This window comes from Nycticebus coucang, chromosome 1 (assembly GCF_027406575.1).
Source record: "Nycticebus coucang isolate mNycCou1 chromosome 1, mNycCou1.pri, whole genome shotgun sequence".
NCBI classification, from domain to species: domain Eukaryota; kingdom Metazoa; phylum Chordata; class Mammalia; order Primates; family Lorisidae; genus Nycticebus; species Nycticebus coucang.
Window position 1 is genome coordinate 47,904,442 of NC_069780.1, and position 24,316 is coordinate 47,928,757.

At 36.1% G+C, this 24,316-nt stretch overlaps 2 protein-coding genes across 3 annotated transcripts in view; both read right to left on the bottom strand.

The window, feature by feature from the left end:
* Nucleotides 1-147: 147 nt before the first annotated feature.
* CCNA2 (cyclin A2) lies at nucleotides 148-8,211 on the bottom strand. Its single transcript, XM_053574026.1, has 8 exons — nucleotides 5,803-8,211; nucleotides 4,774-5,017; nucleotides 3,237-3,349; nucleotides 2,822-3,045; nucleotides 1,923-2,130; nucleotides 1,410-1,523; nucleotides 774-907; nucleotides 148-469 (listed from the first exon to the last, which is right to left on the bottom strand). Exons 1-8 carry the CDS (start codon nucleotides 6,013-6,015, stop codon nucleotides 421-423), a joined length of 1,299 nt encoding a protein of 432 aa, XP_053430001.1. The 5' UTR covers nucleotides 6,016-8,211; the 3' UTR covers nucleotides 148-420.
* BBS7 (Bardet-Biedl syndrome 7) overlaps nucleotides 6,985-24,316 on the bottom strand; it is a 56,724-nt gene continuing 39,392 nt past the window's right edge. The window contains exons 13-19 of one of the 2 annotated variants that reach the window (XM_053573757.1): nucleotides 22,945-23,010; nucleotides 18,079-18,218; nucleotides 15,658-15,822; nucleotides 11,053-11,162; nucleotides 10,850-10,953; nucleotides 10,597-10,720; nucleotides 6,985-8,375 (exon numbers count right to left, since the gene is read on the bottom strand). In XM_053573757.1, coding sequence (XP_053429732.1) covers nucleotides 8,242-8,375; nucleotides 10,597-10,720; nucleotides 10,850-10,953; nucleotides 11,053-11,162; nucleotides 15,658-15,822; nucleotides 18,079-18,218; nucleotides 22,945-23,010 — 843 coding nt within the window. In that variant the 3' untranslated portion in view covers nucleotides 6,985-8,241. The remainder of the gene's footprint in view (nucleotides 8,376-10,596; nucleotides 10,721-10,849; nucleotides 10,954-11,052; nucleotides 11,163-15,657; nucleotides 15,823-18,078; nucleotides 18,219-22,944; nucleotides 23,011-24,316) is intronic. The other variant, XR_008376485.1, reaches the window with a different exon arrangement.

Sequence of the window (24,316 nt, forward strand, 5' to 3'; positions counted from 1 at the left end):
CACGTTACCAAAATGGTCCAGTTGCTTAGGAAAATAATGCCAGGCTTTAAGTGTCTGTTTTCCTAAAGCTAATTTTAGGGGAAAGCTTTGGTATCTTTCTAAGTGGAATCCTGAAGTCAGATTTTTACCTCAAATTAAACATGACTGGCAAAGTTTTCCACATCAATTTATTAATTCTATCTTGACAGCTGGCATCATTAATACTTTAATAAAACCACTTAAAATTAGCCAAATGTCTAAGATACATGTACAAAAGATATACAAATTAAAACCATTTAAAAAGTAATAGTTACTACCATAATTTGTACTAGGCCATAACTTCTGTATTTAGAAATGATTGTAGAATTAAAACCTAAGATAAAAACTGTACATCATATACTTTGAGTGATTTACATCTTAGAAAAAGGCAATCTTCCACTGTTACAGATTTAATGTCTCTGGTGGGTTGAGGAGAGAAACTGCATGATATCTGTGTAAAGAGATAAAAAAAACTATTTTTAGTAAGTATTCATTGGATGAAGATAATACATACACTTGGAACTCAAAAATGCTACTTCTGAGTTGACAGTTTCAGAAATTCCCTTCTCCCCCCTTTGCAGAGCAGAAAACACTAACTACAACCTTCTCCAAACATAGGACCTGTTAAAAGAGAACAGCTTCTCAAGAAGGCCGTGGCAGATTAGTGAATCCTTTTAATAACGTTAAAGTGTGAATGATTCCCCGAACCATAGTCTAGAAGAGCAAGTTTCTTCAATATCCAAGTTAATTCTTACTTTGAATTTTTATACTTTTCTCTTATTGATTGTTGTGCATGTTGTGGTGCTTTGAGGTAGGTCTGGTGAAGGTCCATGAGACAAGGCTTAAGACTTTCCAGGGTATATCCAGTCTTTTGTACTAATGATTCAGGCTATAGAGAAAGGAGGAGAGAACCACTGAATTTTGTTTTTAGTGGCAGACACAACACAGTGTTAATAGTTGGCATTAAACTGAGACGTTAAATTTCAGTAGTAAGCTTTAACACCTCCAACTAGCAAATCTAGTTTTCTTGGGTCACTATTTCATCTCATTTGTGCTAACTTTGATCCACTTTTACTAATTGCCTTGCCAGCAGCAGGTCAGATAGCCTGAATAAGCGCACCTTTCAAATCCAAGTTACAACTAAACTTTCTACTGAACAGATGCTATCCCAAGGATACTGTGCATTCGATCCACATTTGGTTGGACAAAAAAAATCTGCGTATAAGTGGACCCATACAGTTCAAACCTATGGTATTCAAGGTCAACTGTATATATTTGGACAGTTTCCAACTAAGAGCATCTAGATAAATGAGTTCTACAGGACAGTTATTCAACTTATCCGGCATAAACACTTCAGTGACAAGGTTAATATATGATGTTGTAATACATACCCAGCTTTGTCCCGTGATAGTGTAGAGTGCTAAATAAAAGGCAGCTCCAGCAATAACTGATGGTAAATACTTTAGGTATGGGTCAGCATCTATCAAGCTTAATTCTCCCAAAAACTGGAATGAAAAATACTTGAGAGCTTTAAAATTCAAACCCCAAATCCTTGCCTTCCTACTTAATTTTTTCTTATCTTTGAAACTGGGTCTGTAGCAACCCTAGAAAAAATATTCAATAGCCTCATCATTGAACATTATCTACAACTTTTTCAGCACCATTTTTATCCTATATTTTCCCTTTAATAGCTTTTTATAAACAACTCTTCTACCATCTTCTAAGGCTTCATCCTCATACTACTAACTCCTAGTGCTTTTCTCATATTATCTTTTGCCAGGGGTAGGGTTTTTTCTATCCTGTAGCATTAGTCTTTCCCTAGATAACTAAAAGCTGTACAATGAAACTAGAGCTTGACTCTAATTACCCAAGAATCTCCATTCAACAAAATGAAAGTAACTTACCATTGCTAAACTTTCAACTTTGCAGTTTGCCGGCTGCAGATGCAAAAAGTATTGAGTAAGAAACTGATTTACTGTTGGTGCTGCTAAGTCAAAAGAAAGGACTTTCAAAACTAGATGCTCCATTCTCAGAACTTGTTTCTTGGTATATGTATCATCTGTAATGTACACAAACTCTGCTACTTCTGGGGGGTATATTTCTTCAAACTTTCTACAATGAAAAAAGTTTTTAAGTTATCAGTCAAGAGAAGATTCTTTATCCCAATTCTGAAATCCCATGAGCAGAATACATGGAATGAACTCAAAACCTACACTCTGCACCAACTACGTTTCCATAGACACTTGATCATCACTTCTATAACTGGCTAGCTAACCACTAATTAAAAGGTCCAAATCAATAAAGGACTTTTGAGATATTTCTCCCATGCAGTCAAAGGAAATAAATGAAAGGCACAAGATTTCCCAAGAAGGGGACAATGCTAGCATTCACCAACTAAAAATTTAAGAAACACAAGTCTTAGGAAAGTAAATGTTACATTTCACTTTTAAATTTAGTTTTCAGGTCTTAATTGGGAGAGGGTAAGACACTACTTATATCTCAGAAAGCACTTTATTACAGAAGGAACTGTGTTTTTAAAATTTGTAATCTAGTCCTAGTGTACTGAAGTACAGCCACTTTCCATGTTCATTAAAAGTACCCTGGAATCCAGATGGGAAAAATTACTATCATACATTAGAACAGTTTTATCTTCTTCCACTTCCCCAGCCACCACACTGCCATTCTAAAGTAGTTACTGACTCTCTGCCTGGTGTAGCATGTTAAAATATCACCATTAATCTCAATTTCTTTCCTACACAAAAGTAGTGATCACTTTTAATCAAGCAAACCAAGGTGGACTTACGAAGCTAACAGCATAGCAGCAGTGCCCACAAGCTGAAGCTTTCCTCTTAACACAGACATTGAAGAAAGGAATCTATCAATGTAGTTCACAGCCAAATGCAAAGTCTCATTTTGTAGTTTATATTCTTCTCCTACTTCAACTAACCAATCCACCAAAATGGCCCTCATACTGTTAGTGATGTCTGGCTGTTTCTTCATGTAACCCACTTTAGGTTTACACTTAACCTGTTGGGAAAGTTATTTAGCAATGTTAAAATTGATAATTAGGTTATCATACTATTAACAAAGATGCTAATACCATAAACTGAAACATTCCATTAGAGCAATTCACTAGTTAAAAAATTTAAACATCCTCTCAATTAATTTAGCCACATTTAATGAATACATTATATAAACTGGATTCAGAGAGCCTTTACCTCCATTTCTCTAAGGTATGTGTGAATATCCTCATTGTAATCTGGTACTTCATTAACACTAAGAGGCTTTTCATCTTCTAATACAATTGATATGTCCATAGTATTCGGTGATTCTGGAACAGTTCAAAAGATATGATTAAATTAATTGCTTAATTTTCTATTTGGTTTAATAGCTAAAAATGACTGCCCTCTTAACTAATCTCATGCCACAAAAGTATTCATTTCAGCCAACTAAAAAGGGTTTCTCATGACAAAAACAACCAAAGAAAAAACAGGATTATTATCTTTAAGGCTTCATCTTCCATGAGCAAGATGCAGATGGCAAGTGGTTCTATTAGGATAAAGCAGTTAAAATCCAAGACAATATGTTAGACTTTTTCCCTAAGAGATATTAGCAGGATCCTAGAATCTAACATATTCAAAGCACAATTAGGCAATATAGCTAGAATCAGTGAAATGATTTTCATAAACAAATGTTAACGAGAAGTTAGATTTGTCAAGAAGTGATTCGTTTCTTATAATACAAATTATCTTTTTAGGCAAAGAATATCATCCATCATTATTTTCACTTCAAAGATCACCTTGAAGATAAAAATTTGTTGCAAAATTTGAATAAAAACACAAATTATTTTCCAAGAACTTTTCTTCTTACTCTCCATCCCACACAGTTAATAGAACTTAAACTAAAATGAGAATGGATTTAGTGAGCTGTCCATTGCCTCAATAGCCCTTTGGTAAAATAACAGCACGAAGTGTAGGCGGAACTGTCTGTAACAGCCATTGTATTTTGTATGTCATTAAGGATAAACAGCCATGGTATAACCACTGACTTGTAGGAGGGCAGTGACACTTTCTGCTATCAAATGATCCAGACTGCTTTTATAGAAGCAAAACTGTAAAGCTGGAAAAGATGTTAGATATCACAGTATTTAAGACTGCATCCTCAAATAGCACACTCTAAAGTGGTATGTAAGGCCGGGTGTGGTGGCTCACGCCTATAATCCTAGCACTCTGGGAGGCCAAGGCAGGTGGATTACTTGAGCTTACCCATTCAAGACCAGCCTGAGCAAAAGCGAGACCCCAACTCTACTAAAAATAGAAAAACTGAGGCAAGAGGATTGCTTGAGCCCGAGTTGGAGGTTGCTGTGAGCTATGACACCTCGGCACTCTATCCAAGGTGACAGCTTGAGATTCTGTCTCAAATAAATACACATATACATACAGTAGTATGTATATATTGAGTCTGAGAACTAAAAATCTATTCTCTCAACAACTATTTATGGGATCAGATTAAAATAAACATTCAAGATGTAATCAGATTCATGTAATTGGCAGTGTGCCTAGATTAAGATCCTTTTGTAGGTCACCAGGTCAAGTGTAGCTGTGAGATCTGAGATAACTCATACCCTTTTTAAGCCTTATTATATTAAAGCTAACTTCATGATAATGATTAAGACATTATCTTAATATACAAAATAACAGTAATACAATCTAGTTACAATTACCTTAATTCAATACAGACTTTCTTAAAACTTACCAAAACTACCATCCATTGGATAATCAAGAGGTACAAGTGGTTTTCGTGGTGCAGGTAAAGTAATAGCTGAATTAAAAGCCAGGACATCTTCAGATTCTGTTTTTTTGGATTCCACTGGCCTCTTCTGAGTCTCTTCTTCTGCTTCATCCACATGAATGGTGAATGCAGGCTGTTTACTGTTTGCTTTCCAAGGAGGAACAGTGACATGCTCATCATTTATAGGAAGATCCTTAAGAGGTGCAACCTAAAAAAAAATTGATAACTGGCTTTAAGTTTTCTAAATGAGGTTTTGCTTTCTTTAACCTATGGGTCTCAGCCTTTCCTTTTTCTCCCAAATATTCCATCAGGATACTAAACTTTCTGAGACAAAGTCTAGGCAAAGAGTAGTTTGAGCAAAGACAGACAGGATAATTCAATTTGCCACAGGCCTTCCCACAAAGGTTAGCGCAGTCAATACTACATGGAATTCTGCAAAAAGTAATCAAGGCCACAAGAACGGTGGAATGGCAAGCCAATAGTTGACAAGTTTAGGAAAGGGTAGGCAAAAAGTGTTGGTTCACCACTTTCACCCCAGGGTGGAGCAACCGAGCAAAACCGGCAAAAATGGCGGAATTTATCAAAAGCAAGGTATTTTTTAATCCCCTTTCCTACAGTAAAGATCTTCTCTTAACCAAATGATGAAAAGGAATAGAAACTGGGTCCTGGAACACTGCCTGGGATTTGTTAAGTAGAGAAAGGCGCAGAGTTGGGCAAAGACACACTGGGTCGGACCCCTTTATCTATGGGAAAATGCTCCCAGTAGAGAGCAGACAGCATACTCAGTGCTGGCGGGAGACATGATACTAAGAATAAGGTTAAAAGCTTCTACTGTGGCATCCACACACCAGAAACTGGGGACCAGGTGAACTCCAGAGCCCCACACCACCCCCCAAGCCAGAGAAGATGCTTTACAGTCACTATTCTCTTCCCGCTTAGCCCTTGCCCAGTTCCCGCCCGACCCACCCTCCTAGACATCTCGCATCCTTTTACCCGTCGCGTCTTGGGTCTCTGCTGTGGCGGGGGACCCCGCGGGTTACCAGCCTTCAGTACAGCCAGCGCGGCCCGGGTCCGCGGTTGCTGGGCAGGCGCCGCCTTCTCCGGGTTGATGTTCTCCTGATCCTCTTGGAGCGCCGTGTGCTTCAATGTTAGCAGTGCCGAGCTTGCCTCGCGGGCCGCAGGCCCGGGCGCAGAGTTGCCCAACATCACTGCTCCCGGGGGCGGGCGGCAAGATCAACCTGCGGCGCCAAGCAGCGTGCACTCCGCTCCGTCGACCAGTTGCTCCAACTCAGCCGAGCAGCACTCCAGCTGTAGCCACCCGCTGCAGCCCAGGCCAGCCAACCAGCCAGCCTGCCTGCCCGCCCGCCTGTTCCCCGGGCTCCGGACCACGTAGGACCGAGGAGGTCGTGAAAGGCGCGGGCAGGCACGGCCAGGCGTGGCGGGCCAAAGTCGTGCCCGACTTGTAGCAAGCTGCCCGCCGCAGCGGCGGCTGTTCATGCAGTTCAAGTATCCCGCGACTATTGAAATGGACCAATGAAAGCGGCCAAGACAGGTGACGACACTCTAAGCGACGGGGTCGCAGATGAAAGGCAGCCACGAAGGGGCGGGGCTGATCCTTCCGCCCGGCGAAGGGGCGGGGCGGGGCCGGGTAAAGAAAAGTCGAACTCGGGCGGGAGGAAAAACACCAGCACCGGGCAGAGGTAGGGAGACACGCCGCCCGTGTTTACTAAGCCAGTAGGCCGATCCCGATCCCCTGGCTCAGGGCTAAGGGATGTCTCCAAGCCATTTAGGGCAAAGGTAATTAAACTTAGCAACTATTAGTGGGCCACCCCAGCCTTTGGCCCTGGGACCTTTAATTAGCTCCACTGACTTGTTTCCTGAGGTCTAAAATCTGGGACAGGATACTCATTGCCGATTTTTTAGTTTTCTTAACTGTTAATATGGAGCAATAACATCTACACGTCCTACAGTTGTTGTTAGGATAATTAGTTAACATGTTGTACACATAGTACTACAGTCCTCAAGTGGCACACTATGTTATCTTACCATTTATGTGTTTATTCACAGTAGGCAGAAGTTGTGTCTTATGCTTTTTAGTTTTCCTAATGAAGATGCAATTAATTAAGTTGCCAACTACTGTTGAATATATAACAAATAGTAATGTATTAAGAGAAATTCAAATAAGACAGTTTTTATTTTTATCTATTTTTCCCCAAGCTGTGGAAGCCAACAAGAAACACAGTGAAATTCTAGCGACTGAGATACAATGATACGCTTCATTCAGGAATGAAAGCTGTTTAAATATAGTACAAATAATATGACCTTATTAAAATAAAAACTCTCTTAACTAATTACATGTGCCTTTAACAAATGTTTATATACAAGGCTGGCACATAATTAATAAACATAAGAGTATATAATTAAGAAGCATTATTTTCTGAAAAATTCTTGACTCTGCCCTTCTTGAAAACGTAAAGAATAGCTTATTTCCCACCATATTTATGCCATTTTAAAACCTTTTCCCCTAAAATAAATAAATATGAATTAAAATTAAGGAACAAAACTTCTGTAGCCTTAAATACGTATTTTCCTTCACAAATGATAAGGGAATTACAGGACACTAGTACAGGAAAATCTAAGAAGCCATCACTATTTCTGCACCTTTCATCTATATATAATACATTTGTATAGCTCAATTAGTCACAGCACAAATTAAGATCCCCCTACTCTGTGCAAGCTCTGCTTACTTTCCTGGCCACAATTTACAGCACTAAGTCAAGTCAAGCATTTCATAAACCACAGCAGGGTCATAAAACATTACCAAACAGAGAAATCAGTTGCAAATCAACCCTAACTCCTAGAAAAAATAATTGGTAGATTGCATATGCTGGTTGATGAGCGTATATACTAACCAAGACAGAAAACAGGTACAACCACTTGGGTTTGGGTCCCAGCTTTATAAAATGCTAGCATGTCCTTATGTAACCTCACTAAGAAATCAGTTTTCTTCTATGATTTCACAAACTTATAGAACAATTGTGAAGATAAAATACAGTGATATGTAAACATACATTTTGAAACCTATAAAGCAAGTTTATACATTTATGCGTGTGTTTACCTTGTAAAATATTTCAATATTTTTTATTTTTCCAAATATTTCTCAATTAAAAAATTAAAACAGCTACTTTCCAAAACTTATTAAAATCCTACTTATAATCATTCTACTTGTGTTTTAAAAATAAAAATACTCTTTAGTTTTAGAAAAGTTCCATTTGTCCAAAGAAATAGAAGAATTACTAAAATAATTATAGCTCAAATATTTTTAGATAAGATTAAAAAGCATTTAAACTAAAAGTATGTACAGTTAGCTTGTAATTCTAACACTTTTCATTTAAAAAGATCACTTCTTTGGGACATTACCTTGGTTATATTTCATGCTGCTTCAAAGAAAGCAATCAATGCATTTTGGTCGTAACTGTCCAGAATCTCCAGTAGAAGAGGTACTTTAGATTTTACATTTGTGCCTTTGAATTTAAATTTATCTATGAAAAGATCTGTGATCATACCTATAAAGAAAAATGTTAATTTCCTGTCATTTATTAGTTCTATTTAATGATGCAGTATTTCATGAAAGTAAGTGACTGCTTGATAATCTATTTCTAAGTATCTGTAATTCTACTACTTAACAAATACAGTTTCTGGGGCAAATTTGTGGCTTGTGGCTCAGTGAGGAGGGTGCTGGCTCCATATACCGAGGGTGGGGAGTTTGAACCCAGCCCTGGCCAAACTGCAACAAAATCATAGCCGGGCATTGTGGTGAGTGCCTGTAGTCCCAGATACTGGGGAGGCTGAGGCAAGAGAATCACCTAAGCCCAAGAACTGGAGGTTGCTGTGAGCTGTGATGTTCCAGCACTCTACAGAGGGTAAAAAAACAAAAAAATATATACAGTTTGTGAATATACTCTCAAAACTAAACAAAACCTAAAAGGGTTGATGTTTTAAAAAATATTCATTTTGAGGGGATTTTAAGCAAGTTTCAAGATATAAATCATTTGACTAATAACTCTCTTATCAATTAGTTATAAGCTATTATTTCAATCAACTGCTGTCCATTTTGAAATGCTATCAGTATTTAGAACATCATTTCTCATCTGTAAAATGAGAATAATTCAAGCCATCAATCCTTTATCTAAAACTCTTGATATAAGATATTTTTCAGAATTTTCCATATTTTTGGAAAACAATAAAGAGAATATATATACTACATATGTTATTAACCCAAAGGGACTGAATGGCAGCATCCAAAAATAAAACACAGTAATATTTCTGCAACAAAATATATGATATCTACACTAAATGGAATTTAAAAGATTATAAATAATCTTAATCATATCAAGGCAAGTCAGATTTTGTCATTAAATTAGTTCAGATTAAGTCAAGATTTTGCAGTCAAATGATTTATGAAAAAACATTTGATTTTTGGCCAGGCTTGGTAGCTAATGCCTATAATCCTAGCAATCTAGGGGGCCAAGGCAGGAAGATCAAATGAGCTCAGGAGTTTGAGACCAGCCTGAGCAAGAGCAAGATACTGTCTCTACCAAAAACAGAAAAATCAGCCATGTGGGCACCTATATTCCCAGCTACTCAGGAGGCTGAGTTAGGAGTATCACTTGAACCCAGGAGTCTGAGGTTGCTGTGAACTAGGCTGATGTCATGGAACTCTAGCCTGGACAAAACAGTTAGACTCTGCTTCAGTAAACAAACAAACAAACAAAAAAATGGTTTTTAAAATTGGAATCAGACATAAAGATTAATGGATCCACACCACTGATCTCGTTATAAGAATAAAAGTGACCATGGGCTTGCCATATGGTAGACATGAAGATATTAGGTATTGTTACATTTTATGAGAAAGCTTCCAGGTATGTAGGTAAACTTTAGGATCAACTGACTCTGTAGTAACTATGGAAGACTTGGCACAGTGTAAAAATTATGCATTTGGGGGTAAAAAGACTCTAATGGGTAGGCATTGTCACTAATTAAATCTTTGACTATAACATTTTTAGTCTCAGATTTCAGTTAAATATGAAAAATGAAGATAATACCATCTACCTTGCAGAGCTCTTGTAAGAATTAAATTCCTGATTAGGAAGATGGTGCAAATAGTTTATAATAGGTATTATGGAAAGATCACTAACAAAATTGTTTTTCTTTAGCTATTCCTTTCTTTCTTCATTCCTCTCTCCCCTGACCTCCTTCATTCTTTCTTTCAATACAATTTGTGAAACACCCGATTCTCACCACCAAAGAGAGTTTTGAACTGTAAATTACATTTCACATATACTACATATGCCCTATTAAACCTTGCCTAAAAAATACAAAGATTATATAATCTCTACATGTGAAATATAAAAATTAAATTCCACATTTTTATATTTCACAATAGCAAAAAACCCTGAAAATTATTTGTATCAAATATAATCTATATTCTAATGCTTTATGGGTTATATTCATTTTACACCAGGTTTCTTCATATATATATACAAATTCATCAACAGTATACTTATTTCACTTGTTTTTACTTACATTCTTTTATCAAATAAAATTATTAAATATTAAAACTAGCTTGATGAAATGCAGATATATTCTGTGCAATAAACTAGTTGTCATTGGTTCATGATGGCTGTAATCTTTGTCTCTTTCTATCCACCTTCTCTCACATTATCCTGGGGAAAATAGCCACTTGAAAAGAAATATGACAAAGGTATTCTAGAATAGTCCACTAACCATATAATCTTTCAAGATGTGCAGGTTGCTTTTTGTATTCTTCCTGTAGATGATCTGCCTCTTCTAGAATACTGCGATATTCTGGTATCAGAAAATCCGTATTTCCCTCATGAACCTGTAATTCCTTATTTGAAAGTAAAACAGAAGTACCTTAATGTTAAAAATTCAATCCAGTGTAACATGAAAGTATTCATAATTTAAAAAATTCCATTACTTAAAATAATGATCCTTAGTCCACAACATATATACTTACTTTTAAAGCATCAATTAATTGCACTTTTTTAGCCAAAAGCAACTGGTACTCCAGCTTTGGGTGGATTAGCTTTAAAGTATGTTTGACTGATACTTCATTTATTTCTAGAAGAAGTCAGCCAGGCACAATTAGATAAGTCACTTTGATCACATACAGTATTATTATAACAACAACAATCAAAGAGAATTTTTCTTTATTTTTACCGTATGTTATGTTGAGGTTAATTTTCCTTTTTGTAGCTTCTTTAGAAAGCACATCTTTTAGGATGGATATAGTAGAAATGTTGTCAGATTTAAAAACTCCTTCTCCTTTTCTATAAAATTAATACATTTTTTAAAAGAACAGCTAGAAGTGGTAGAAGTGATTCAGTAAATAACACATTTTATTACTAAGTATATGTAATGTTATATTTCATCTGCTTTTAGATTTCTTTGTATACATATATCATTAATATGAAGCATAAATACATAATGCTATACTGTATTAATTCAGTTTCTGAACATACTTGCAGAACTATACAAAATATACTAGATATATGAGCTGTCCAGAAAGCATCTAGCCATTGGTAATACTATTTTTCATAGTACATAGCTGGATACTTTCTGGGAAGCCCTCATACGTCTCATAAGATAAGACAGTTTAAGTACTTCATTTAAAACAACTACTTTTCTGGGCGGTGCCTGTGGCTCAGTGGATAGGGCGCCAGCCCCATATACTGAGGATGGTGGTTTGAACCTGGACCCGGCCAAACTGCAACAAAAAAATAGCCATGCATTGTGGCAGGTGCCTGTAGTCCCCAGCTACTCGGGAGACTGAGGCAAGAGAATCGCCTAAGCCCAAGAGCTGGAGGTTGCTATAAGCTGTGACGTCACAGCACTTTACCGAGGGCGACAAAGTGAGACTCTTATCTCTAAAAAAAAAAGAAACAAAAAACTACCTTTCATTTTCATTAATATTTCCTATGGCTAACTTCTTATTATATATATTTGGAATTGCTTACTTACAAACTATTTCTCTTTGATGTAATCACACGAAGTACAGCATGACTATATGCGTCTTCTTTTTTTTAGACTGGGCCTCATTCTATTGCCCCAGCTGGAATTTAGTAACACCAGTACAGCTCACTGCAACCTCAAGCTTCTGGGCTCAAGTGATCCTCCCACCTCAGTCTCCCAAGAAGAAGAAACTACAGGTACACTCCTATGCCTGAGTAACTTTTCTGTTATTTGACCAGGCTTGTCTCAAACTCCCAGCCTCAAACAATCCTTCCACCTCAGCTTCCCGAAGTGCTAGGATTATAGGGGTGAGCCACCACACCTCACCTATGTCCTTCTTAAAATAAATCTGATACCAAACCTGATTGTGCCATCTGCTGTTTTTACATGCCAGCATCCATTGTCACGGCTTATAGCCACAAAATCTTTATTTTTCTTTAGAGAATTATTGCTTATCACTTTCTCCCTCCCCCTTCTCGGTCCACATAGCTTCAGTGGCAGTGGCCTCAATCCATTTCTGGGACTTCAGGATGATGCATTTAGCAATATATTCCATATGCCTAACCACAAGGGTTCACAGCTTGACAATATACTAAATCCTAGAACTTTTGTTGAAACAACTGGGGAAAAGAAGCTCCATGGCAGCTGAAAATACATAAGGCTGGTATGGTAGCTACCAGAAACTACTGGTAGCTACCATTCCACTACCTGATAAAGTGAAGAAAATATAAAAACAGAACTGAGCAATGGAAAGGGATAAAGTCTTGATGGCATCAGTCAAATTGTACCTGAGGCAGAGCACTGCTACACTTTTAAGTTGTATAAGCCAATACATTCCTTTTATTTGGGTAAGCCTGCCTATATTTTCTTCCTTTTTATGGTGACCAAGTTTCCTAATGAATACATACCATTTTCATATATTTGATGTTGCCTGTTCTCACACACATGCACACTTACATCATTGATACTGAATAGAGGTTGGCAAATGCTAGTTGCTTTTTCTAGAAAGATGAATAATATGCCCCTACTATTTTGATACTAATTATGTTTTAGAAATCATGACATTTTTACTACTCTTTAATTTTAACAATACTTAGTAAACATTTATACAGTGTCAGGAACAATGGAATGATTCACATGGTTTACCTTCTTTTAATCATCACAATTCAATGAAGTAAGCACTATTAATTCCATTCTTCAGGAAAGAAAACTGAAGCTCAGAGAGTTAAGTAATCAGCTAAGGTCATATAGCTGGGAAGTCATGGAGCCAAGACTTGGACCTAAGTATGTCTGCCTCCAAAGCACATGCTTCTATACTACCTCCATATACACATTTTATTCAGAGACCTAAAAAACATTTATTGAGCATCTACTATGTGCAAAACTATTAATACATGGTAGATCCTAGGAGGATATATACAAAGATAATTAAAAATAGCCTTAGTCCATGAGGATACAGTCTAACTTAAGAGAGATAAGCTTACTTAAAAAAATTATTATATACTTTAAGCAAATAACAGTATTAATACCAAAGATAGTAAAAAAGAAAATGCTACAAGAGAAGAAAAGAGAATCAAGGAAGACTTCAAAAATGTTGCTATTGGGGGCTGGGCAATCCTCAATTACTCATGCCTGTAATTCTAGTACTCTGGATTGCTTGAGCTCAGAAGTTCAAGACCAGCCTGAGCAAGAATGAGACCCTAGCAAAAAAACAATATTGCTATTGGGCATGGGGCTCATGCCTATAATCCTAGCACTCTGGAAGGCAGAGACCAGAGGATCCCTTGACCTCAAGAGTTTAAGACCAGCCTGTCTCTCCTAAAAAATAGAAAAATTAGCTGGGCATTGTGTTGGGGACCTTTAGTCCCAGCCACATGGGAGGCTGAGACAGGAGAATGGCCTGAAAGTAGGAGTTTGAGGTTGCTTTAAGCTAGACTGATGTTATGGCACTCTAGTCTGCAACAGAGTGATACTTTGTCTCAAAAGAAAACAAAACAAAACAAACAAAAACAACAACAACAAAAAAACCTTGCTATTAAGTTGGGCCTTGAAAGAGTTTTGACTGCTAAGGAAATATTCAAAGACACAGAATGGTAAAGAGCTATCACCCTACCAAATGTGTGCTATTGTAAACGTATATAATGTGCTAGGAGCATATTGAATTGTCTGTTAGGATTAGTAAATGAGGTTCATTGTAGTACTTCAAAACAGGGATAACTATTACAGGTTTAGACGTAGATAAGCTTTTTTAGAGGGTACAGTGAAACACTTATATAGAACTGATATTAAACCAATTAGATTACTAATGAGTTCTTGATACCAAAATGCTGAAATTTTGAGGTATAATGAGGTGTTCGCTGCTGTTTCTAGAGCTTACATGATAAAAGTGTCAAGTAGGGAGCAGGAATTAGATTACCTCAATCATCTGCTTAGGTAAAAAAAATCGTTAGCAGGCAAAAGTGGAGAAAGGATAACATGCTCTCTCCCTCACAACACAACACAAACAAACACAAATAAAAACAAGCTTACAGATGTTAAGAATGAGAATGCAAAGCCCTTGAAGAAGTGGGTATACCCAAGCTCAAAGAGCAGGTGTAGAGATAGTAGCATTGCCCAAGAAGTAGGTCAATGCACGTTCAGAGACAGGTATAAAAGGAAATGTTCAGCCTCTACTGCATTGTGAAATTGAGGGAAATTATGGGAACTTCTGAGAAATGAGTGAGAAGTGACAGTGAAGGAGGAGGGAGCACAACTAGAAGCTTGAGAAATGTGTAAAAGAATATAATGACCTCCACATTTTAACATGATAGCTGCGCTCCTTCCTCCTTCAAAAAGACTGCATGTTCTACCAGGGGTGTCCTACCTTTTTTGTTTACTGCTGTACTTTGGAAAAATAGGTGACTTAAATAGAGAAATGCTAATGAAAGCTGATGAGTTGTGCACAGTTTTCATAATACCTGCCACTACAAATAAGAAACAAGTCCTCACATAATCTGCATTCAGCCTCTAGGCCACAGGTTGGACACCACTGTATGCCATTTTATATTTTTGAATAAAGAAATTCAAATGGAATTTTTATTGGAATTAGAATAAATATTTAAATCGATTTGGGTAGCACTGCTATATTTTACAATGTCTTGATTTTGATAACTGTAGATTAATCCATTCAATCTTTTATATCAATAAAATGTTATAGTTTTATGTAAATTCTATGTATTTTGAATTAAGAACATTCCTACAGATTTTATGTGGCTATTTTGTTATTATTGCTACTCTGAAAGGTTTTTTCTAAAGCAATTTATTTTCTGATGTTATTGTTGGGAATTTAGGAAAGGTATTGACCTTTGTATATTCATCATTACTCAATCACTTTTCTATTATTATTATTATTTTTTTTTTTGGAGACAAAAATCTCACTTTGTCACCCTCAGTAGAGTGCCATGGCGTCACAGCTCACAGCAACTTCCAACTCCTGGGCTTAGGTGATTTTCTTGCCTCAGCCTCCTGAGTAGCTGGGACTACAGGTGTCCGCCACAACGCCCGGCTATTTTTGGTTGCAATTTGGCTGGGGCTGGGTTCGAACCTGCCGCCCTCGGTACATGGAGCCGGTACCCTACCCACTTAGCCACAGCCGCCACCCACAATCACTTTTCTAAACTTACTAATTCTACTTGTTTTTCAATAGATTCTCTTGAACAAAACAGATTTCCAATCATATTATTTGCAAATTATTCCTCCCTTAGAACAAGTGAAAACTTATAAGCTATATTTATATAAAATAACACTTAAGAACCAGTAATAAGTTTGATTTACCTATAGATACTTTCCAGTTGTGTATCCAGGAAGGTGTTCTGAAAGTAAAATGTCACACATTCTTCTGCTGGAGGTTTTTCAGGAACTTCGGGCAAGCAAAAAACCACCCAGGAATGAACTTCAGCAAAACTGAACTGGCCTGTTAAAGTCAGTGTATTCATGGGTCTGTAATTTAATGATAGAGGTATGCATTTGTGTGTGGGAATACATGAAAACTTTGTATGTAAGCATTAATAAGAAAAATTCTGCAACAGTAGCTAAACAAACATTAAGAACTTAAATTTCTCAGATTAATCTTTCACATCAAATAAAAAAACATTCCAATTTCCTGAAAAAAAAAATTTCAGTATTTGTCTATACCTGTACCTGTACTAGTTGTCTTAATATTCAGCCAAGTGATATACATAAATAGTTTCTTTCCTTATAACTTGTATTTGTAACATGCTTTTCAAATAAAATTGACTTTACTCAGGTAGATTTCACTTTTTAAAAGTTCATCTAGTATTTCTACCATTTCTAAACTACCAAACATAATTATACAAGAATCTCCTTGGTAAAAGAATTAGTATAGTGTGAAAGCAAAGAATTGGGCTTTTATGTAAGCCCAATTGGACAAGTTAGAGAATAATACCTTCTATTTTGTAGAAATATGTGATCATATTCTCTAGCTTACAAAATGTTCTAAAAATAAGTCAAATATATTTAAAATAAATCAAGTGGGTAATTATAAAGAGATCAGAAAATACAAAGTTTATGAAAAGTTCAAAAGAACTTTAGTAGGATACAGAATTAAGAAATCTAGGCCAGGTGTGGTGGCTCATGCCTACAATCCCAAAATTTTGGGGGGAAAGGCAGGAGGATCGCCTGAGACCAGGAGTTGGAAAGACTGGTCTGGGCAATACAGTCACACTCCATCTCTACAAAAAAATAACACAAATAGCTGGGTATGGTGGCAGAAGCTTATAGTCCAAGCTACTTGGAGCCTGAGGCAGGAGGATCACTTGAACCCAGGAGTCTAAGCCTGCAGTAAGCCATCTTGCACCACTGCACTCCAGTCTGGGCAACAGAAAGACCTTGTGTCATTCATTCATTCATAAATATAAAAATAAATTTATTTTTAAAAGGTAATCTAAAATCTAAAAGGAAGGAACTTTTGAGATCATCCAGATTAATCTTCTCATTTACAGATGAAAAAAAAATCCGGAGAAATTAACTGATTTCCCCCAAATCACACAGAAATAGATTATAAACTAAGTCTCTTGATTCTCAATTTGCATATGATGCTGCCTCCATTAATGCCAACTTTAACTTTTTTCTCTTAGTTTTTTTTTGTTTTTTTTTTTTGAGACAGAGTCTTACTCTGTCACCCTGGGTAAAGTGCCATGGCATCATCATAGCTCACAGCAACCTTAAACTCTTGGACTCAAGCCATTTTTGGCTCAGCCTCCCAAATAGCTGGGACTATAGGTGCCTGCCACAAACCCCGCCTAGTTTTTTTTCTAGTTTTAGTAGAGCCAGGGTCTTGCTCTTGCTCAGACTAGTCTCCAACTCCTGAGCTCAAACAATCCACCCACCTTGGCCTCCCAGAGTGCTAGGATTACAGACGTGAGCCACTGAGCCCAGATCCAACTTTGACTTTTAAGCAGGAAGATACTCCCAAAGGAATCTTTTATGTTTTCTGGAAATCTTCTCTAAGAATATTCCCCCTTATATCTTACTTAATTTACATATCTTTTAAATGACAAGCTGCAATAGAAAGAACATGGATGAGCTTTGGCTTCAATTCATACTTTTGTTCCTTTTATTAATATAAGTTACTTGCTTTTCTGAGTTACTCCATTTGTCACTTGTAAAATGGGAACATTACTGTAAGAATTGGTGTAAGAATTAAATGATAATACATAAGCCCCTAGCACAATACGTAACAAAAAGAAAGTAATCAATAATTGTTCACCTCTTTCCCTTCTCTTTCATTTAAGCCCATGTCCCAAAAAACAACAGAAGGATGCTTAAGTTGGAATGAAAATCAGAAATAAAAGAGACTATAATAACCAATTGCTCTACCGGCATTCCATGAAGTGAAACAGAAAAGAAATATAATGCTTAAGGCTAATACACATATGACCACAATCTAACCTAAATAGTATTTGCTTACAAGAGGTGTCTGACAAAGAGAAACTGCTACTCTAATGATCTCAGAATAGTCATTGAAGAAAGGCAGGAAAGTTCAACCCAAACTAGTTTCTAAAATAAGATGAAGAATCTTATATTTATTAGATACCAAATCCATAGCATTTAAAATATATATTTTAATTATTAAAATATAGAAAGAGCTACAAAAATTTATAGTATAAATATAAAAATCAGGTTATATGAATTGTGTAATACCCTAAAAATAAACTGCTCTTTCCTTTGTTTTACCTGTCATGATCAATAAAGTGAGTTCTTTGATGGAGTGAAAGAGGTTTGATGTGATACTGGCGGACCTGACAGGTTTTGGGTTGAATTCTTGGAGTCACATATGCTTGAAGTATGCCATACTGGCCTTCAATTGAGCGAATCTGATTCAACATAAAAGAAGAAAGAAATAAGAACAGTAAGCAATATAAACACATCTTTAAAATGTTCCACACACACAAAAATGTTCCACACAAGTTATCAAGTACGTATGCCTTAATCTCTTCTGTCCTATTTTGAAGGATACAATGACATTCCATTAAACAACTACATTTTGCCACTAAAGGGGAAAATTAAATAAAACTTCTGGTGGTTAATAGGAAAATTAATTAACCTCGAAGTTATCTCTACCACATATTTTAAGTTGTTTGTCTACACTTACCAATGCTATGCCAGTCCAAGATACACATTCTCACATACTACCCTATCATCTCTGTTTGTTTCATAAGATTCACATCAAAAATGGCTAAAATCAGATATTTTGTTTATAAATGAGTTTTCAAAGTAACTAAAACTCATGAAACACTTCATTTTCTACGAAATGAGAGCATTATAGCATATAGCTCTTGTTATAAAAATTTACTGACAAAACAAAATGTTTCTAAGAACTTAAGTCTTGATTTTCTGTGAAAACAGAGATGCATACCTACAATCTAATTATGGCATATTTGGACTAGAATTCTTTTAAGTTATTTTAAGTATAGCTGGATGGATATTCTAAGAATTCAAAATTCCTAACAGAAAATAACAATTCACTAAATTATGAAGACCTAATTTAAGAGGAGTAGGAACACTGTCTAGATTCTTCCTCTTGTCCTCCTTTCTGTTCTTCTCTGTTCCAATTCATAGGACAGATTGTAGTACCTCTTGCACCACAAAGGTTACTTCTCTAACTGATATTTTAATTCACAATTTTATCTATACCATATTAACAGGTATAGATCAACTCCTTCTTTTTTTAGGAGCTATATAATATTCCATGTTATATGGATAAGTACTTATTATTCAACCATACTATCACTTATGAGTATTCACTTTGGTTCCATTTTCCTGCCTCTTCAAGCAAAGCTATAGTTAATTATATATACACATCTGTGTGTACTTGTATATTAGTCATTTTATTGCTATTATATAAATTTTCTCAAATGAGGCTATTAACCATTTTTTTTTTTTTCTTATTGTTGGGGATTCATTGAGGGTACAATAAGCCAGGTTACACTGATTGCAATTGTTAGGTAAAGTCCCTCTTGCAATCATGTCTTGCCCCCATAAAGTGTGACACACACCAAGGCCCCACCCACCTCCCTCCTTCTCTCTTTCTGTTTCCCCCTCATAACCATAATTGTCATTAATTGTCCTCATATCAAAATTGAGTACATAGGATTCATGCTTCTCCATTCTTGAGATGCTTTACTGAGAATAATGTCTTCCACTTCCATCCAGGTTAATACGAAGGATGTAAAGTCTCCATTTTTTTTAATGGCCGAATAGTATTCCATGGTATACATATACCACAGCTTGTTAATCCATTCCTGGGTTGGTGGGCATTTAGGCTGTTTCCACATTTTGGCGATTGTAAATTGAGCTGCAATAAACAGTCTAGTACAAGTGTCCTTATGATAAAAGGATTTCTTTCCTTCTGGGTAGATGCCCAGTAATGGGATTGCAGGATCAAATGGGAGGTCTAGCTTGAGTGCTTTGGCTATTAACCATTTTTAAAAGTAGTTATAACAATTTATCTTTCCACCAGGTATAAGTGACAGTCATTCATGTCACCTAGAGATATTGCTCTAAAAGATGTGGCAAAAATAACATATTTTGCCAATGTTTGATAAGCAGAAATTGCTTTTTTTAATTTTAATTTTAATTTCCCCAGCTAATAATGGGATAGAACTTTTTTTGTTATTTTGATTCCCTCTTCTGTGAATTATCTATCTATATCTGTGGCCTATTTCCCATAATTAGTGGTCTTTATTATAACAATTTTATAGGCTGTCTTTATATTTTACTGATAATTACCTATTATCTGGAAGACAAAGTTTTTTCTTTTTAAATAACTTATTCATGTGAATTTATGTATGACATAAGAATCCACTTAAATTTCTTCCAGATGAATGCCAGTTGTGACACCAGTTTGTAAACAGAAGCAGTAGCTTTCAAGAAAAGAGAGATTTTTTCCTCCAAATAGAAGAGTCATACATTAAATTTCCATAAATATATGCTAGTATCTATTTCTAGACTCTATTCTGTTGCATGGCCTATTTATTTAGGCTTGGAAACACCCTCCCCCCCAATTATTTTTATTATGATCATTTTATAGAATGTTTTGTTATATGGCAAAGCAAGTTCCACCTTACTTTTCTTCCTTTTCATAATTTATTTTTCTTTTTTCAGGAATACTGTATTGGGACCTTTTCATAATTTTTCTTGGCTCTTTTCAGGCATTTATTTTTTTTTCTGGACTTTAACATTATTGTATCCAATTAAAAACAGAACATTGGGCAGCACCTGTGGCTCAGTGGGTAGAGTGCCCAGCCACATATACCGAGGGTGGTGGGTTCAAACCCAGCCCCAACCAAATTGCAACAAAAAAATAGCTGGACACTGTGGCGGGTGCCTGTAGTCTCAGCTACTCGGGAGGCTGAGGCAAGAGAATCGCCTAAGCCCAGGAGTTGGAGGTTGCTGTAAGCTGTGAAACCACAGCACTCTACCGAGGGTGATAAAGTGAAACTGTCTCAAAAATAAATAAATAAATAAGAAAAATAAAAATAAAAACAGAACATTGCTTTTAAAAAATGCTTTAGAACCCATTTTCCAATTTATTGGCACAAACATTCTGAAAGATATATCATTTCAAATTAATTAGATGACTTTTAAAGTATACTTAAACATATTCTTTTAGAAATAAATTTATCCCATTTTCAATTTTCCTTTCAAAATATATCACAGGAAACTCATACAGACAAAAATGAATCATTTAGGGAAAAAAATTGCATTTAACTGGAACTTCCTTAATCAAATGTGAAAAAAATTACTGTATAACGGGTGGCGCCTGTGGCTCAGTCGGTAGGGCGCCGGCCCCATATGCCGAGGGTGGCGGGTTCAAGCCCAGCCCCGGCCAAACTGCAACCAAAAAAATAGCCGGGCGTTGTGGCGGGCGCCTGTAGTCCCAGCCACTCGGGAGGCTGAGGCAAGAGAATCGCTTGGGCCCAGGAGTTGGAGGTTGCTGTGAGCTGTATGAGGCCACGGCACTCTACCGAGGGCCATAAAGTGAGACTCTGTCTCTACAAAAAAAAAAAAAAAAAAAAAAATTACTGTATAACAGCATCTCTCTTGAACAACAACAAAAAATAGTCTGAATTTCAAAACATCAGCAACACCAGAAGAGATACAGTCCTTAATTTTAAATCATAGGTGTATAAAAAATTTTTTAAATCTCACACTACAAATAACTAAATAGATTTGTGTGCTACATTCAGTATTTAATTATAAAAATGATGATGTTATTAAATTGCTAAAGAAGATTTTAAAAGGTTTTCTGTAGAACAGATGTTAATAAATGACATTGCTGGAGTACAATAAGCAAAATGTAGACAGTTAGGAAAATACAGGGTGAATGCCCAGATACTTACTAACTAGTTTATTTGGATGAGGATTGGATCAATTTTTAAAAATAAAAATCAGTGGAATCTGGATGCTAAATATTTGATATTTAGGAATTCTTCTTAATATTAAGGAATTCTTGTAAATTTTTCTTAGGTGTGATAATAGTATTGTAGTTATCTTTAAAAAAAAAAGACATATATACTAAAACATCTAAAATTTAAATCCTAAATATTTTATATTTGCTTCAAAATAATATTGGGCAGTAGGCCAGGTGCAGTGGCTCACACCTGTAATCCTAGCACTCTGAGAGGCCAAGGCAGGCGGACTATCTGAGCTCACAGGTTTGAGACAAGCCTGAGCAAGAGTGAGACCCCCATCTCTAAAAATAGCCAGGCATTGTGGCAGACCCCTACAGTCCCAGCTACTTGGGAGGCTGAGACAAGAGAATCACTTGAGCCCAAGAGTTTGAGGTTGCTGTGATCTATGACGTGAGGGGACTCTATTGAAGGCAACAAAGTGAAACTCTGTCTCAAAAAAACAAATAAATAAATAAAAGTAACAATAAAATAATGATTTGGGGCAGTAAGAGACAATATAAATAAGATTGTCATGAGCTCATTCATTGCTGAGGCTAGGTAATAAATAAATAGGAATCCATTACTTTTACATATGTTTGAAACTTGCCATAATAAAAAATAAGAAAAAAGAATTCCAGTTAGGAGAAAGTTTAAGATCAATAATTTTAGAGAAGGTAATTGAATGCTAAATGGGGCTAAATTAAAACCTACCTAGTCACTGAACAGTCATTATTCCAAAATAACTCATTTCAGGAAGAAACTCAAAGCAAAGAAATAATATATTGTAAGGGCTTAGCACCATGGTTATGGTGCCAGCCACTTATATCCAGGCTGGCGGGTTCAAACGCAGCCCAGGCCAGCTAAATAACAATGACAACTGCAACAAAAACATAGCCGGGCATTGTGACGGGCACCTGTAGTCCTAGCTACTTGGGAGGCTGAGGCAAGAGAAATCGCTTAATCCCAAGAGTTTCAGGTTGCTGTGAGTTGTGATGCTATGGCACTCTACCAAGGGTGACAAAGTGAGACTCTTGTCTCAAAAAAAGAAAAAAAAAAAAGATAATAATAATATGTTGTAAGATGTATAGTATAGTAAGGGGGAAAAAGCATTCAAAAATTCAAGAAAAGGTAACTGTAACATTTTTACCTTGAGTTCCAGCCTAGTGGTATTTGCCTGGCACCGGTAAGTGGCGAGAAGAAAGTTGTCATTTGTCTGGGAAGAATTCAAAATTGAGGAAAAGAATGAATCTTTGTTTTTAACAAGAAAAACAGCATCAGTAATAATAATAGTTACCATTTACTTGAGTACCTATCATTGGTGCTCAGTGCTGTTTGACTATTTTCTCACTTATTCCTAGAAACACACACTAAAAGTAAGTTTAAAAAGATGAATTAGTTTATCAGGGAATAAAAGTTTATTTAGGAAAAAATAGTTTCCCCAAAGCTAGTAAGTGATGAAACTAGAATTCAAATTCATATCTTTAAGACTCCAAAGCTCATGCTCCTTCCTTCTTGGGTCTCTACAATAACAGTTTTAAACATTAAGAGTTCTAAAATCCTACTGACAATACAAACACCAAATGTCTGTATTATAAAGGCATGTACATTAATGTTTGATGCCGAATCTCTTACATTTTCACAAATGCTGGTAGAGAAAAGAGACATACCTCATCTCTGTATTCCCAACAAACAGCACCGTGTGTAGCATACTGTAGCCACTTAATACATGTTTGATGAATTGAATTAGAGAAGTGCCTTGAAATTTTATGACTTCTTGAACTTACTTTCAAACTACTAAAAATAGGAAAATGTATCTAGGTGTATGAAATATTTTATATGCAATTTTCATGTACTTCTGTTCCCCTATTTTTAATAAATAACCAAAGAAATAAGGATGCTAATGTCAAAAAGAAAACTCAAAACATTTTGTTTTTTGTTTTTTGTTTTTTTGCAGTTTTTGGCTGAGGCTGGGCTTGAACCCACCACCTCCAGCATATGGGCCTGGTGCCCTACTCCTTTGAGCCACAAACATTTTGATTGCAAATCATTTAAACTCAATAAACAGAGAGGACTGATCAATTTAAAAGTAATATATAACACAAAAAATGTTAAATGCCTGAGGTGATGGCTACCCCAATTACCCTGATTTGATCAATTCACATTATATGCCTGTATTAAAATATCACACGTACCCTATAAAGATATAGGACTATTGACTATTATGTACCCATAATCATTAAAAAGGCCAAAAAAAAAAAAAAAAAAAAAGGAAATACTCATGTGATTAAAAACTAAAAACAAATGTTTACTGGGTGTGGTGGGATGGCTCACGCCTATAATCTCAGCACTTTGGGAGTCCCAGGCCAGATCATTGCTTGAGGCCAAAATTTTAAGACAAAGCTTGGCAACATATCCAAACCTTGTCTCTACAAAAACATATATATATATATATATATATGTTTTTTTGTTTGTTTGTTTGTTTTGAGACAGTCTTAAGCTGTTGCCCTGGTGCTGTGGTG